The sequence below is a fragment of the Emydura macquarii genome, unplaced genomic scaffold (genome assembly GCF_026122565.2).
Source record: "Emydura macquarii macquarii isolate MOO-44397 ecotype Brisbane River unplaced genomic scaffold, CSIRO-AGI_Emac_v2 contig_1305, whole genome shotgun sequence".
NCBI lineage: Eukaryota > Metazoa > Chordata > Testudines > Chelidae > Emydura > Emydura macquarii.
In genome coordinates this window covers 1788595-1805528 of record NW_027131442.1, presented here as the reverse complement: position 1 = coordinate 1805528, position 16934 = coordinate 1788595, and the positions used below count along the sequence as shown (strand labels likewise).

General features: G+C 56.6%; 1 protein-coding gene across 2 annotated transcripts in view; it reads right to left on the bottom strand.

Annotated features, from left to right (window-relative positions):
- Positions 1–3413: 3413 nt before the first annotated feature.
- The window catches only part of SPTB (spectrin beta, erythrocytic), a 77762-nt gene continuing 64241 nt past the window's right edge, over positions 3414–16934 (bottom strand). The window contains exons 33-36 of one of the 2 annotated variants that reach the window (XM_067550653.1): positions 13306–13568; positions 11716–11889; positions 10913–10955; positions 3414–9100 (exon numbers count right to left, since the gene is read on the bottom strand). In XM_067550653.1, the coding sequence (XP_067406754.1) occupies positions 8933–9100; positions 10913–10955; positions 11716–11889; positions 13306–13568 (648 nt within the window). In that variant the 3' untranslated portion in view covers positions 3414–8932. Of the gene's footprint in view, positions 9101–10115; positions 10956–11715; positions 11890–13305; positions 13569–16934 lie in introns of those variants that run through there. The other variant, XM_067550651.1, reaches the window with a different exon arrangement.

The window sequence follows — 16934 nt, the reverse complement described above, 5'->3', positions numbered from 1 at the left end:
GCAGAGACCTGGTGGGTCACCCAGGCCGTGATCACTGTGGGCATGCAGTAGGGTGACTTCAATGCCACTGTGGGGCACTGCCAGCCACCACACCTGTTTGCCAGGGGTCTGCAGGAAGTAGGGGCGGCTGGGTCCTGCCCCACTCCACCCCTAGGGCAGCAGCTGGGATAACCCAGGCTAACAGCGGCCCACCCTGCTCTGCCCTCCCCTAGCTGCCTGGCACGGAAAGGGTGGGCAGCTTCACCTAGGCAGTGAGTACCCCCAGCGGGGGGTCCAGTTCTGCAGTGAGCACTGAGCCGAGTCTCCTGTGCTGGTGTTTCCAAGGCAGAGTGACGGCAGCACCTGTGGGGCACACGGCCCGGCCCTTGCTGTGGCGCCAGGCTGCTGGGCAGTCCCCTCCCCACCCAGCTCCGCATGGGTCCTTCCGTTCGTCTCTGGACAGGGGACAGGACCCTCTCCCCTAGCTACCACTCCATGATGCCTCCCTACCCCTGAACCCCCTACCCCAAAGGCCTCGGGCTGGCAAAGAACCCGCACTACGGGCAGAGCGGTTTGTGCCCGACCCTGGCACGGGAGCGGTGGACTGAGGGCTCTGCCCAGTGCCACCCCCTAGGCTCCGGCACCTCCCCGACTCCCACAGCCCTGACTCCCCAGACCCTCTGCGGAGGGGGGGCTTCCCTCCTGTGCTGCCCCAGCACCGGGCATCACACCCACCTGCCCCCTCGCAGCCTGAGTGTTAGGGCGCCTGTCCGTCTGTCCGTCTAGCCCACTAAGGGGCGGTGTCCCACGGCTGACCCCTGGGCGGAGAAGGGGTGGCTGTTCACCTCCCCCCATACACACTCACTGCAGGATCCCCCTCCTGGGAGACCCAGGCAGCTGCGTGTGCTGTGAGCGCCCTTCCCCTAGGGCCATCACTCTTTGTATGGGGCCTGGGAGGGGCGGGGGGCCTGGGCTCGTCCTGGGAGACCTGATTCTGTGCCCCTGGCATCCCTTTGCCCCCTGGGTGCACAGCCAGGTTCCTGCCCTGAGCAGGGCATTGCTACCCCTTACGGCCCCCGCGGCAGGGCTCTGAGTGCCCCCGGCCTCTCCTTAGCCTGAGGGCTGCTTGCCACCTTCATCAGCTGAATATGGCTATGCCATTGGCCGATGCCAGCCCTGCTTTCATGGGGGGGGGGCGGCAGTAGGGGTTGTGGGGTGGGGCTGCCCTGCTAGGCTGGGTCTCCTGCAGTGGGTTGGCGGAGTGCAGCTCAGTGGGCTGCAGCACACGGGGGCCTCCTGCTGCCTCTCCCCAGAGCGCTACAGGCCCACACCCCGGCAGTGGTGCTGTTGCCCAGCATGGGCCTGGTGCTGCACCTCTCCTGGATGGGGGAGGGGGAGAAGTGTGTATGCAGGAGGGTGTAAGGGGGGGGGGCATAGAGGGACTAGTGGTCCCCTGTCCCCAGCAATTCAGCATTGTCCTTAGTTACTCCTGTGGCGTGTGCCACCTGCTTGCCCGGCGCTGCCCTGGACGGGCCAGGGGCACAGTAAGGAATACCCTCGGCCCACTCTGCAGCCCCAGATTCTGTGGGTGGTGGGACGCATGGAGCCAGGATCCCACCTCCCCGCCCAGCTGCTAACCCTCCCCCTGCCATGGGTATGGGCAAGGGTGATGATGAGCATAAGCCGGCCTGGCCTGAGGGCCTGGGGCAGGGCTGGGCGCTGGCTGGCTGGGTTGGACCCAGCAAGGGACCGCTCCTGCCCGTGAAGTGGGGCAGGGCCAGCCTCTGAGCTGCGCTAAAGCAGCGAGGGCGACGTGGGCCGGTGGGGCTCCCCACCAAGCTGCCACCCCAACCGAGCTGCCTGCCGGGGTGCGCCTGTCCCTAGCCCGCAAATACTTTGACATGTGGTTCTCTGCAGCCCTGGGCCTCGGCCCATGCGACCCCGTGATGAAAAATTCAGTGATTCAAAACCACTGTCTCCTCCATCCCTCCCAAATATATCGCTGGCCAAATGCCCCACTCTTCCCCAATACATGGCTGAGCAGCCACCCCCTCCCCGGTTCACATGCCCTATGTCCCCAACATATCGTGGACCAGCCACCATGCTACAGCACTGTGCAAACCTCACATGTCACCTGACAGATCACTGGGCAAATGCCACGCGCCCCCTGCCTTATCATTGTGGAAATGCCCCACACATAGATCACAGTGGAAACACCCAAGTCCCAATCTATTACTGTACAAATGCACCCCCCAAGAATCACTGTGCGAATGCCATATGCCCCACTATCTCACTGCACAAACACCCCCACCCCGATATAGCACTGTGCAATGCACCCCCAGAACTTCATGTACAAATGCCACATGGCCCTGATAGATCATTGTGCAAACACCCCAGTCCCTGATACATCACTGTGCAAATACCCACTAGATCTATCGTCATGCACCCGAGACTGTACAAACACAGCACCCCCGATATCACTGTACAAATGCCCTGATAGATCACTATTAACACCCCAGCCCCCCAATAGCTCACATAGCAAACGCTCCCCAATATATCACAGTACAAATGCCACACATCCCCCTGATAGCTCATTGTGGAAACACCCCAGACCCCAATATATCACTGTACAACTGCAGCATGGCCCCCGGTATATCACTGTGGAAATGCCCCTTCTAATAGATCACTGTGCAAACGCTACATGCCCCCCTGATCTCTCATTCTGCAAATGCCCGGATAGCACATTGTGGAAATGCCACGGGCCCCCTGATACATCACTGTGCGAACACCCATGGCACCCTGGTATATCACTGTACAAGTGCCACACGCCCCTCCCAGTGTATCACTGCAAATACCCCATGTCCCTGATTTATCAGGGTGCAAACTCCACGCGCCTCCTCACTATATTGCTGTGCAAATACCACGTGCTTCCGATACATCACTGTACAGATGCCCCACCCAATATAACACTGCAAATGCCCCCATGGCCCCTCTGATAGATCACTGTACAACTGCTACATGCTTCCTGGGTGTATCACTATGCAAACTGACCCTCGTGCTCCTGCCCCCGCCCCCCCGTCAATATCTCACTGTGCAAACACCCCAGACCCCCGGTATTGTACGAACACCTCAGCACCTGACATAGCACTGTACTAAAGGCCCTGATAGATCACTGTACAAACAGCCACTGTCCCCAATATATCACTGTGCAAATGCCTCCACTATAGATCATTGTACAAACGCCAAACGCCTGATAGAGCACTGTGCAACTACCCCGTGTCCCCAATATACCACCCCGTGCGCCCCACATCATACTGGTCTGCAAATGCCACCCTTCCTGATAGATCACTGGGCAAATGCCCCCCCCCCCCCCATAGAGCTCTGCAAACCCCCCATGGCCCCCTGGTATATATCACTGTGCAAACACCCCCAGTATATCACGAGCTGAACGTCCCCCGGTGCATGTTAATGCCAGCACGCTTTAGAAATCACCCCCACCTCTCATGTGCATTGCCACGCCTGATGCCTCCCCGTGTCTCAACACAGCACAGCACTGCCCTGCAGCGCAGAAGGGAGACACCCATTAACGACTGTGAGGCACCCAGATACAACGGTAGCCACAAGCATGAATGTGCCTGTTGCAGGCAGAAGGGCTGAAATACAACAGCCGGGCCATGTCCAGCCATGGACAGACCTGAGCCACCGCACTGGAGCCTGAACCAGGGATTTCCAGCACTAAAAGCTTGAGCAGCCCTGGCGTGAGCTAAAAAGCCGAGGTAACAGCTGTAACGGGTGCACATCCTCCGGGGATCAGCACAGAGGGGTCCAGGGCACTAGCTGAGGGTGTAGGAGATGTGGCCCCAAGTCCTGCCCCCATTACAGCCTCCCTGTGGGACCGCAGGGCATGGCTTTGCTGCAGCTGGAGGGGGGATTGCAGCCCAGGCCAATTCCCGGTCTAGTGCCAGCTGCCAGGTGTAGGCTGATCCCCAGCGCTGACCCTCTCTCCAGCTGTGACTGGGAAAGTCACGAGTCGCTGGGAAAATTTCCAGAGGTGCCTCAGGGCCATTGCCAAAGCTCTTTTGGAGCCTACGGATGAGGAGCTGCACCTAGGTGCCAAGTGGGATTTGGAAAAGCCCTTATTTGTAGCTGTTGGTGCCTAAACCCCTTCATAAATTGGACCCAAGAGCCTAAATCCCCTTGGCTTGGTCAGAGACTTGGGCTTCCAGTCTCTTAGCTGCTTTGGGGAATGTCACTCTTTGGCCTTTGAAAATTCGTCCCCTCGCTCTGCTGGTTTTTCCACCTCCATCTCCCAGCCCTGGGTTGTTCCCGGCTGGCTTAGCCAGCATCTTTCAGCTGACGGCCTCATGGCAGACAACGCATAGGAGGGTTGTTATTGCCGGTGGCATTTCCGCAGCTGCGGGGCTCCCTGCAGGGTTGGCCGGCTTCCTGGCTGCTTGGTACAGAAATGGCCTTCCGTGGACCCCTAGAAACGTACAGCTGGATGGACCCACAAGAGTCATCTAGGTCAGCCCCTGGCGCTGCGGCAGAGCCTTAGCCCAGCCCTGAGAGGCGTCCGTCCAACCTGTTCTTAAAAACCTCCAAAGATGGGGATTCCCCAGCCTCCCCGGGGAAGCTGTTCCAGGGCTGACCTGGAAGAACTGGTTGAACTCAGGGTCAGAAAGTTATTCCTAATATCTAAATGGAAGCTCCTGTGCTGCAAACTAAACCGATTCCTCCTCCTCCGCCCCTCGGTGGCCATGGAGACCAGTTGAGCCCTGTCCTCTTTATGACAACCTTTGACATCTTTGAAGACTGTTATCAAGTCCCCCCTCCACCTTCTCTAGGCTAAATGCCCCCAGTTCTTAAAGCCCCTTCCCTCACAGAGTTCGCTAAACCTCAGCTCATTTTTGTTGCTCTCCTTCAGTCTCTCTCACTTTGTCCGTCTCTCTAAGCGTGGTGGCCCACGCTGGTCGCAGGACTCCAGCTGTGGCATCCCCAGTGCCTGCTCTGACCCTCACAGGGAATCTGCTGTCGCAAATCCACACAAGATGCCTCGGCCGGAGAGGGGGTTGGCTTATTTCTTTCTTTATTAGAAAAACCATTATTAAAATGCTGCCGAAGCACTTGCTCGAGCTTCAGCTCTTTCTGTGCACAGTGGAAGTACGTTACAGCAGGACGAGCGCGGTGCCTAGCCAGTGGGAATCCACGCACAGACTCTAGCGGCGTGACCCCCCCCCCCCCCCCGCCATGCCCACGGAGAGCTGCTTTGGCAGTACACGCCGCCTCCGCCAATCAACCGGGGCTCCAGGTCTCACCCCGGGGGTGTCGCCCCTGAGACTATGCCCTCATCTGCACAGGGGCGCAGGACCTGCTGGGAGAGCAGCCCTACAGAGCAGCGGTCCCACCGAGATGATGTTAGGAGGAGGGGGCAGTAATGATCAGGACGCTCTGGAAGCCACCAGAAGAGAAATGGCCTCACGCTTGGGTAACACACGAGTTCCCCACGAAGTCAGCACTCCTGGGTGTAATCGGCGAGTGCATGTTTGTGGGGGGAGATCGGAGGGGGGGGGGGGGTCTGATGAACAACATATGGAAAAGGCTGGGGCCTAGACCTGCCACGCAGAGCCCTTCCCCAGGCAGGAGGAAACGCACCGGGTTACCACTCAGCAAGGGACAGAAATCTGCTTGGAAACATAGGCTGGTAGAAAATGCATGTAAAGCCAGCACCCGCCATGGCACTGGCTGCCATGCCCACCTGCACCCGGGGTGATTTCCAGAGAGGCGGTCAGGCCCACACCGTGTTTTCCATCACTGGAAATGAGAATTGCAGCAGACGTGGTGCCCCAAGAGCCCCACACCCTCGTGCTGTCTCGCACGCACCTGGGCCGGATCGCCATTCCACGGCATCTTGGGCAGCTCTGGCCCCCAGCGCAAAGTGCAAACGCTACCCTTGGGATGGGGAAGCATTTCACACGCCCTTTTCACTAGCAGGAATGAGTGCACATGGGATAGGGGGCCAGTGTGTGTGTGTGCGTGTTTGTGTGTAAATATAGCTACACTCCCCCTGAGATACACACGTGCATTTGTTCTAATGCCATGTCCTGCAGTCCAGCTCACCTAGGCTCTTTGGTTTTTGTGGATGTCACTGAAAATACCCCAGTGCCTGCCTCTAATTGCAATCAGGTGTTCCATGGCTTACAAAATGGGAGAGTCGAGTCTGCCTCACGGGATCGCTTGGGCCCCTTTGCCACACTGGGGGGGGGGGAAGGGTACACCTTACCGGGGCCTGGAGGCCCTGTGGGGTGCGGCCCAGGCTGCAACCCCCATTATGTGTGTGGGAGGGGCCCCGTGTTACAACTTTGTACTAGGCCCAAAAAAATTATGCTTGGGCCCTGCCCTTTGCTGCTGTGGGATAGCCCTAGAGATTAAATGAAAAGTTTTCCCTCCTAAAGCTGCAGGGAGGGGGCCCGGCTCAGTACAGGAGCCGCACGTGCTGCCTTACAAAGCAGTTGATCAGGCTCCTGCCTTGTCAACCCAGCCCAAGGGACTTGACCAGCCTCGTTCGGGGGTGCCAGTAAACACAGGGCTTACGTTGCTGTGGGGTGGGCGGCTGGGGATCCTTTCCTGTTTGACGCCCACGCCGTGCCGCACCGGCTGCTGCGGTGCCAGCCAGCTCCCCCTGCTCCAGCGCCGCGGCGCTTAGCCCAGGCAGGCTGGGGTGTGTGAAGGAGCTGATGGGAACCGTGCAGCGCTGGTGGAGAGGAGCTGGGCTCTGTCAGGCCTGGGGATGGCTTTCCCAGCTGGCTGTAGTGGAGGCTCGATGCCGGCCGGCCCCCGGCTGCGGTTTGTGCCGTCCTCGAGCGCTGCTCACAGCAGGGCTGGTGTGAGGGGTCGGTCGTGCCACGGCCCACTACACGGGGAGAACCTCACCTTGGGCATGGCCGCCTACCAGGGCGGTTACACAGCTGCTTCGGTGTGACGCCCGCTCTCCTCAGCACTTGGCTCTGCCTGCTGGGCTCCCACAGCCTCTCGCGCCAGCCGTCTGGAGGGCCCGAAGGGGGCTTAGACCCCCACCCTTGGGGGGCTCTGTGCTTGGCATGGGCGGGAAGGCTGTGTCACATTGGCAGGGCTAAATTACCAGCCGCTGACCTGTGCCAAGCTGCGCTCGACGCATGCCACAGTCCCTCTGGCTCAGCCAGCCCCTGCGGAGGGCAGGGATCGGGGGTTTGCGGCCAGGAGCGTCTCTGGATGACTGAGCGCTTGGTTCCTCCCTCGTGCTCACTGTGGGCTGAAAGTGTTAATCGGGGGGGGGGGCCCAGGGGCTCTCGCGGCAGCTCTAACGGGGATGGTGGGTTTGCCCTAGAGCTTGTTGCTTGGATCTGCACGGAGAGGGAATTCGCGCTTCTCAGGGGCCATTGCCAGCATCCGTCACAGCAAGGAAACTTGGGATCTTGCTGTCCTGTTTGGGGGCCCATGAGTCACCGGCCCAGGAGGTTTCGGGGCCCGGTGCCTCAGCACATTGGGTTTGTTTCCATTACTGCTGGGAAGACACTTTCAGAACAGGACCCCCTCCACCAAGGGGGCCATGTCATTAGGAGCCCCGGTGCCCGCGGCTGCAGACACTGGCCCGTCTCCCCAGAGCAGGTCCTGGCAGTGCATGTGTTGGCGTCTTTCCCTGCCCGCCGCCAGCATCACCACAAGCCTGGGTTCAGGAAGCAGAGGAATGCCCCTGGAACGTCTTGGCCGGGGAGAGGCGTGCACTGGGAGAGAATGTGCTGCAGCCTGGCAGTGTGCCTGGAGCAGGCCGGGCCCGTGTGGCGTGGGACACCAGAGTCACACCCCCGTGTCTAAGGGAGCTGGGGGGAGAAAGCACCTACTCTCATCCCTAGCTTCCTCGCCTCCGGGCACGGGCTGGTGCCTCCGAGGGAGTGCCAGCGGGCAGTCAGCCTCAGGGCATGGCTTGGCTAGCTGGGACACAGGGCATTCCCCAGCCCCTGGGTTGCAGCTCTCTGCAGCAGCAAGGGTGCAGCTGGGAGGGCTGGCTGGGGGCTAGGGAGACATTGGCTTGTGGGGGGCCTGGCCCAGCCCACACAAGGTCAGGGAGGGGAAAAGGACACAAGCCAAGACCGGAGTGATCCCAGGTAAGGCCTTAGCCAGTGCAAAACTGTCTACAGGTGGGAATTGTGATCTCACACACACACACACGCAGACGTGTGCATGGGCATACACGTAGATGCACATTGTGCAGCCACACACACACACACACACACGCACAGATGCAAAATTATAACAAGTCTCTGCCTCCCTAACTGAGGGCAAACATTTGTTCCTGGCTACGCCTGGGGCGGCCTCCCTTGGATAGTGACTCTCCCGACATGCACACAAAGGCCAACTGTGCACGCTGTGGATGGTGGCTCGGGGCGCGTGTCTGTGTGTGTGTGTGTGTGAGCCAGTACGCATAAGCGAGCCTGCCCCCCGCGGCAAGGAACAGCAGACCTGCTGCAGCCGCGGCGCATGGAGGCATGCCTGTCACTTGGGTGGGCATGGCTGCTTTTCAGCGCAGCAGGGTGGGAAGCTCACTGCCTCCATCCTGCCCCCGGCACTGCGTCCCTGGCGCTGGGGCCATCTCTGCCAGATGCCTGCGTGAAGCCCCCCCAGCCTTGGGTGCTGCAGTGCACGTCCCGCGGGAAAGGGCCCCGGTGCTGGCACATCCGAACCGCTGCCCAGCACTGGCCTTTGGCAGATGCCGCTCCTCGTGCCTCACGGTGCTGGCTTGGTGTGGCAGGCGAGTAGAGAGGGATGGGGCGGGGCGGGGGGGCTGTGTTGTGAGCACCAGCGACAGCTGCTTGCGGTGCGTGGAGGGGTGGGGTGGCTGGGCCTAGCGCGCCCACAGACGCTCCCATGTGCATGACTCTGAGGCAGCTGAGCGGGCTGCCCTCGGCCACCTGTTGGGTTATTTCTTTTTGGGAAAGAAGCTAAATCTTTTCTCTTTGTCTTTCTTGGCCAGGCTGACGTCCGTGGTGGTGCTGGCGGGCAGAGGCAGGCTCAGAGCCTTGGCTTTAATGCTTTGGGATTCGGTTATTGCTGTGCTGAGCCCCTGCAGCCACGTGTGCATCTCCTCCTGTCGGACAGCGACCGAGAGAGAGAGAGAGCGCGCCCCTCAGTCATTGCCCCGGGACAGTGGCCTCCAGCCGCCAGCGAGTCCCACACCTTGCGGGGTGCAGGAGTCACCCCTGTGGCTAAGGAACCCTGGGGGACAAAGCGCTTCCCTCCCACCTAGTATTCCCTCTTCCAGGAGTGGCCAATGTCACCATTGGGGCATCGGGCATCGTCACCTCATTCAGCTCAGTGTCTTGCCTAGGTTCATTGAAACCCAAGCACCAATAAACAGCAGAGCTGGAGTCTGCTAAGGTGCCAAAGGGAGTTGGGCACCTGACTGCCATTGCATGTAAAAGGAATTTGGGCCATTCATTCCCATGGACTGTTCTGAAACTCCCAGCCTCTAAGGCCCTGCTTCTTAAAGGTATTTAGGCACCTATGTCCACCGGAGTTAGGCACCTATAGACCTTTGAGGAAACGGACCTCACTTGGGGCTCTCTGTGTCTCAAACTTCAGCGCTGCCCAGTGGAGCAGGGAGCGAAGGAAAACGTCGTATGCTCCAGCACCCGCAGCCCAGCGGGGGCAATTAGGGAGGCAGAAGATCGCTACGATAAGGGGGCCAGAATCCCCGACAGTGAGAAGACCAACACAGTGGAGAGATGAACTGCTGGTCTGATCTGGCGCCCTGCGGTGGAATGATCAGAGCTGATCAGAAATCAGACTATCGGTCCTGGGGCAAAGTCCAATGTGGGGAGGTGAAGGGCAGAAAGCTGAAGCAGCCCAGCTTGATAGAACGGAAAGTTCAGACATTTCTGAACTGTTCCATGGGCAAGTCAATTGGACGATGATCTGTGTCTGGCTGAGTTGCTGCAGTGCATCATGGGAGTTGTAGTTCAGGTACCTCATGCACACATTCTCCCCTATGGACTATGCTCCCAAGCCAGACTATATATCCCAAGATGCACTGTGGTCTTCTGTCTGGTTGAGTGGTCACGGTGCATCATGGGAGATGTAGTCTGGCCTGGGAGCCTGTCTCATAGGGGAGAATGAGGGTGAGAGGCAACTGAACTACAGCTCCCACAAGGCATTGCAGTGGCTCAGCCAGCGCAGATGAAGGACTCATTTCAGCAGAATTGACACATTCCCCATGGAAAACAGCGAGGCTGCGCAAACTGCATTTTCTGACTAAAAACATTTGGAGGAAAACTTTTAATGGGCTCTGGAGTGGCGGGGCTAGTTCTGGGGTCAATGGACTGCTGGGCTCAGCTGGCAGCTACACGGCCCCCAGAGGAAGGATGGAGAGGCATGCAGGAGGCAGAGAGAGAAGGCAGGCAGCTTCCACCACTGCTGCCTCTGTGGCTGTTCAAGCAAGCGCCGGGGAAACCAGGTGCCGCTGGATTCCAAGTGAAAGGCAGGTGGAGCAAACTAGTAACTCTGCAGAGTCATGCAGCCAGGTCTGGAAACAAGAAGGCAATACAGGGGCCTCTGCCCCCCATGCCACTCACAACCTGACTGCCCTTAGCTCTCTGGAAAGACCTATCCTCAGGCCAGCTGAGGGCATGGCAGGCTTATATCCCAGCATGCTTTGCCTCATCCTAGCCAGCATAGCTACCCCTCTGTCTCTAGAGCCCTCCTTCAGCTAGTGGCTTCCCCTTTTTTTGTAGCTAGGGCCCCTCAGGCCCCTGACAGTGCCACTCCCAGGCCAGGGAGGGTGAGGGAGCTCTCGTGACGGACTCCATCCCCGTCTAAGGGGCCAGGCCTGGACCACTGCTCGCTGAGACGTTCCAGCTGCCCACATCCCCTCCAGCCCTGGACGGCCCAGGCAGGCACCTACCTCGTCTTTGCCATGGAAGAGCCACTCGCTGCCGTTGCTGAGCCTGGAAAGCAGAGGGGAGATTCCTGGTCATTCAGACACCCCCTTAAATACCACCTTAATGAACGGATTTAAAGCCAAGGTCTAGTTGCCTCTCCCTTCTCTGGGCTCCAGCCATGATGCACCGGGGGCCCCCATCAGTCCCTGCACCAGGCAGTCCCTTGCCAGGCGGACCTGGCACGTATTTTTAGAATCCAGTGTTAATTTTGAAGGGCTCGTTTCTGCTGCAGCTGGAGCCAGAGGGGAGTTCCCTGCCAGCAGGTCACCGGCCAAACACCAGGACAAGAAGCTGCGGGGGGAAGTGCCCGGAACTGCAGGTCTCGCCGGTTGCAGAGCGGGTGCCCACTGGGCTGGGGGCAGAGTCTACAGCAGAGAGGGGCACAGAGCAGGGCACTGCACTCAGAACCATGATCCTGATGGCAGGAAAGGGACGAGTGTGAAAGGGTTAAAGTGGGGGAGGAGGCTGGGTTTAGGACTTGGCCTGGTAATTATCATGATCTCACCTGCCCCCACCTGCCCAGTCTTAACAGCATAGCACAAACCATCTGCCCCTGACACCACTTGGCTGCTTCCCCCGCAGGGGGCGGTCTGGAACGATCCCCATTCCCTGCCAAAACGGTGTCTCCCTCTGCCAGATGCACCAGGCACTCTCGGGTTCTGCTCCCTCCTGGGGCTCCCCATGGCCCAGTGGGGCGGCTTCGGTGCTCGCCTCTCACAGTTGGCTGACTGCAGCGTCTGGCCCCGGGGCTCTGTTTGCACCTCACCTCAGCCTGAAGACGTGCTTCTTCTTCTTGTAGTTGGTGGCTATGTCGCAGAGGGCGTTCCTCAGCTGGAAGGGCTCTTCCCCATGGTAAGGCACTCCCAAGGCTAAGCTCTTGGCGTCCTTGTAGAAGGCCAGCTCGCTGCTCCTGAGCACGCAGTACAGCGTGTTCCAGGACCTGCAGGAAGGGTGTGAGGACACGCGTCTTATGTTGGCTGCACCAACTCACACGTGCCTCACACTGTCAGAGCTTGGAACGGGCAAGCCCAGGTGCCTGCTACTTGTTGTCGTCGGGGATTTTCCTAGCACCCAGAAGTGACTCGTTTGTGGGCTGGTGGGACCTCCGTGGGAGGAGATTTCTGAGAGCCGGGGGCCCGTGAATATCTGAGAGTTCCAGTGACTGGAAGCGGACACACGACAGATCCAGGCTAGAGGGAAGGCCCAGTTTTTTTCACAGGAAGGGGAAACTAACAGCTGAACCAGCCGCGGGACGGGTTCTCCATTGCGTGGAATCTGTAAATCCAGCCTGGGTTCTCATTGTAAAAACTCTGCTCTGGGTCAGCCAGGAGTGACAGGCTTAATGCACTGGGTGGGGCTCTCTGGTCTAGTTCAATTCCTTCCACATGACAGGGGTCTCAGGCAGTTGGGCTGAAATGGCCAAGGCCAGAAGAGACCATTGTGATCATCTCCTATGACCTCCTGTGTAATGCAGACCACCAGAGAGCTTCCCCCTAATAATCCCTAGAGCAGAGCTTGTAGAAAAACATCCAGGGATGGTGAATCTACCACAACCCTTGATAAATTGTTCCAGTGATTAACTCCTCGGACTGCTAAAAACTGACACCTTATTTCCAGTCTGAATTTGTCTAGCTTCAACTTCCAGCCATTGGATCGTGTTAGATCTTTCTCTGCTAGCCTGAAGAGCTCATTATTAAATATTTGTTCCCGCGTAGAAACTTCTAGACTGTGATCAAGTCACCCCTTAACCTTCTCTTTGTTAAACCAAATACATGGAGCTCCGTGAGTCTCTCGTTATAAAGCAGGTTTTCTAATCCTTTAATCATTCTCCTGCCTCTTCTCCGACTCTCTCCAATGTGGAGAGGCTGCGGCAGTCTAAGGAACTGCCCCCACTTCTAGCAGGGCTGGATCGAGTCTGCTAAAGACAGGAGAACCTGCCAGAGTGGCTGTGGCTGACGGCACCCCACCAAGTGTCAGGCCGCCATAGCAGTTCTGTATTGAAGGATGGAGCCGTGGGAGGCTGAAGTGTGGTTCATGGGCCAGGCCGGCTCCGGGGCAACATGGCATGCAGCGCCCTTTTCAGGAGGGTGGCGGGTGAGCCCACAGACTTGCCAGCCTTCACCCATGGGTCCTACCCACAGAATCTGTATTTCCATGCATGCAACCTCGATGGTGATCTAAGAAGTCCTCCCTTGGGGTCGCAAGCCTGCCCAGCATGCTTGCCACCTCTCCCCAGCTGGTCTCACTGGGGAGCTGCCAATGCCTTTGTGGGCTGGGCACAGCTGGCCCCAGCCAAGCCAGAGCCATTCCCTACAGGAAACGTCCTGCAGGTCGAGTGCCCGCCTTCCCCGTGCACCTGTTTGAAGCCTTCTTCTGAGGAGCCTCCAAATCGTGTTTGCGGCCCAGGTAGCCCTCCATCTGGAGGCTGTGCGATCGGTCCATCTGTGCAGGGAGCGTGGCGGTCTCATCGATCTCGCTCACGGGTGTCTGGAGGACTTTGAACAGCGGGTCCTTGGCAGAGGGCTCCTTGTCGTCCACTTTCATCTTCAGCTCGGGCTGCTTGTCCTCCGCCAACTCCGCCAGGGCCTGGGCTGTGTCTGCTTTCTCCTCTTGCACCTGCTGTGATGGTGGAGCACAGGCGTGTTACCAGACAGCAGGGTGGATCATCAGTGCTGCTGGTCCCGCGGCCCTGTGCCCGCTCTACAAGAACGGACACCACTAAGGGGCGTGGGAAGACGTTTTTTTGGTAGGAATCTTTTATTCGACACAAATTGCCGACCCCAGCCACACTGAAATGTTTCCCGAATTCATGTCGGTGTCGTTGGTTTGGGGACGGGAAAACCGCCCAAACTTTGACCAACTTCCGAAAAAATTGGAACTGTTTCACGTTGACCATTTCAAAACAGAACATTCTGATTGCTTTGTTCAGAAACGACGGGGCCTTTCAGACGGCCCCTTTGATTTTGTTAAAAAAGTCGTCAAATTCATCTAGGTGAAAGTTTTCTATGACCCGAAATGACTTGTTTTACATTTTTCAATTTGACAAAAATTTTCGAAAAATTTCAGTTCAGTCCAAAACAAATGTGTTCTCTGATTTCCCAGAGTGCTAGGGAACCAAAAAAATCCAGTCTTCACCCATCTTGAACTGCTCTGCCACATTAAGGCACAGGCTAGTGGTGAAAGCAGGGTGCTCCTGGTCATTTGGTTCTAGCCCAGCCACTGTGGGAGCTCGGTCAACTTTGCCCCATGTGTGCTCTCATAGCCACCACGTGACGCTGGAGTTCAAGGCCCATTTTTGAAAGGGGACTCAGGTGCACAGGAGCCAAAACCCTGTTGACTTTCAATGAGGCGTTGGCTCCTAAGTGCACAGAGCCCTTTGGAAAAGGAGAGGATCGCTTTTGAAAATGTGGCCCCGTGCCTCAGTTTCCCTCATAAGTAGACTGGGGATAGCACCCCACAGGAGATGCGGGTTGGAGATTGCGAGTCTGAATGAGTGGATGTGTGTAAGACCTGTGGAAATTCATGGCTGGAAGGTGCTAGATATCTGTGTAAGCGTGAAGAGTTGGGCTGACAGTGCACAGAAATTTCCAGAGTACATGCAGACTCTGTGCTACCACACTGAGATCTGTCTACTTGTCTTCACTTGAAGGCACTAGCTGGCTTAGCCCCACACTACCTATCATCTCACATATGCTATTACGATGTCGACTCCCTCCTCTGACAGGCCGGTGATGGCCTCCATCACCCACTCGTTACATTTTCATAGATGCCTATATTCCAAGGCCAGCAGGGACCATTGTGATCACCTCGTCTGACCTCCTGCATAGCACAGACCAGAGACCTGCCCCAGCGTAATTCCCAGAGCAGAGCTTTTAGAGAAACATCCAACATGGCCAGTGACGGGGAATCCACCACAAGCCTTGGTAAATTGTTCCATTGGTTAATTACGCTCACTGTTAAAAATTGACACCTCATTTCCCATCTGAATTTCTCTAGCTTCAACTTCCAGCCATTGGATCATGTTAGGCCTTCTCTGCTAGACAGAAGAACGCATTATTAACTGTTTGCTCCCATGTGGATACTTATGGACTGTGATCAAGTCACCCCTTAACCTTCTCTTGCTGAAAGTTAAATAGCTTGAACTCCTTGTGTCTGTCACTACAAGGCAGGTTTTCCTAATCCTTTAATCATTTCATCTCGTGGTTCTTCTCTGACCCCGCTCCAATTTAACAGCCTTCTTCTTGAATTGTGGGCCCCAGAACCAGACACAGTATCCCAGTAGCAGTCACACCAGTGCCAATTACAGAGGTAAAATAACCTCTGCGCTCCTAACTGAGTTTTCCTGTTTCTGCAGCCCGGGATTGCATTAGCCCTTTCGCCGGATTGGATTTCTGTTCTGAGTCTCTGCAGCGCTTAGTATGACAGAGTGGGATGTGTCTGTTGCACATTGCAAGCTCCGTTTTGTAGGGCAGCCCCCATCTTGGATTGTGGCTCTTCCGCTTGGAGGGTCACTAGAAGCTTTTCCCATGGTTTGTTTTTCCAGCAGAAAATGCCGTTTCGGTTAAATCAAGACTTCCGGCGGGAATGTATGAAATTTCATTAAGGAAGAAAAAATGTGTTTTGATAAGGTGGAAACGTCACTTGCTGATTTTTGATAGTTCATTTCTAAGCAAGTTTTGAACTCTAAATGTATGCTATATTGTACATTATAATACCACGCTAGTCACTGAAAGTCCATGCAGTGCCCAGGGGTGGCAGCTGGGCCCAGTAATCCACCATCTGTGCAGTCTCCCTCAGACAATGAAATTGCTGCATACAAATTACCTGTACAGTGAGGCTGGTGATGGCTGAGTTATTTCTGATATCACAAAGTTTCGGTCCTTTGGCATAGCTACATGCCTTCCTGTAGCTGTACACTACATAGGTGGTACCTCGTAAAGGCTCAAAAAGGCTGAGAATGTAACAATTGGATGGTAACAGACTGTGAATCCCAGAGATGATTGAACCCAATGGTATTCTGAACAAAAAGATCCCGCAGCCACGCCTGTAGCTGTTTCCATCACTTCACGTTGACTCAACAGCCATTCTAGGCTTCAGAGTGACACCCAGACAGAGTGGGGGAAGGAATATCTTTTAGGGGACCAACTTCCATTGGTAAGAAAGACACGCTTTTGAGCTTACACAGAGCTCTTCAGAAGGAGAAGAAGTTGATTCCATAAAATATATCACCTCACCCACCTTGTCTTGCTAACATCCTGGGACTAACCCGAATACGACAGAACTGCAAACACAGCCCGAGTTACATTCTTGGAATCTCACTATAGAGAGAAACTACAAAAGCCGGGATTGGGACACAATGCTTTGATGGACCCACAACAATATTTTTTTCCTAAGATTTAGTTTTGCAGGAAATTTCAAAAAAATGTTTGGCTTTCATTCTGATTGAGAATGAAAACAATTTTCAGACCCTTGGACTTCCCATGGGAGGAAAATTCCACATTTGGATGCAATCTCGGCCTAGCTGTACTAGTGGCTTGGCTCTGGCTGAGAAGCCATTACAGCCTGATCTAGGGCCATCGGCTCTGATTTCCAATACCCAGCTGGGGCCCATGGCCATGGGAAAATGGCCTCTACACAGAAGCCTGGCTGGCAGAAGGGGCTGGAAAGGATTTTCCCAGCCAGAGTACATGGATGAAAAAGGGACAGAGGCTGTACGTAAGAGAGTGGGCTTCTCTGAGCAAGGGGAGGAGGGATGTCCACTGCCACATGCTAAGAGACCAAACTGGAGAGAAGGCAGGACATGCCAACCAGTTCCAGACTTGCAGAAGGGCTGAGCTCCGGCCCGTTTATTATTTTGCAAAGCTCTGTAGCTCTAGTGCTTTGTGGAGAGTGAAGTGTCTGGTTCAGAAAATCCCTTGGCTCACCCTGTGTTGCTCGCCAGCCTGCCACACTGACCCTGAAAGGGCTAATGGAGACGTGCAGGTG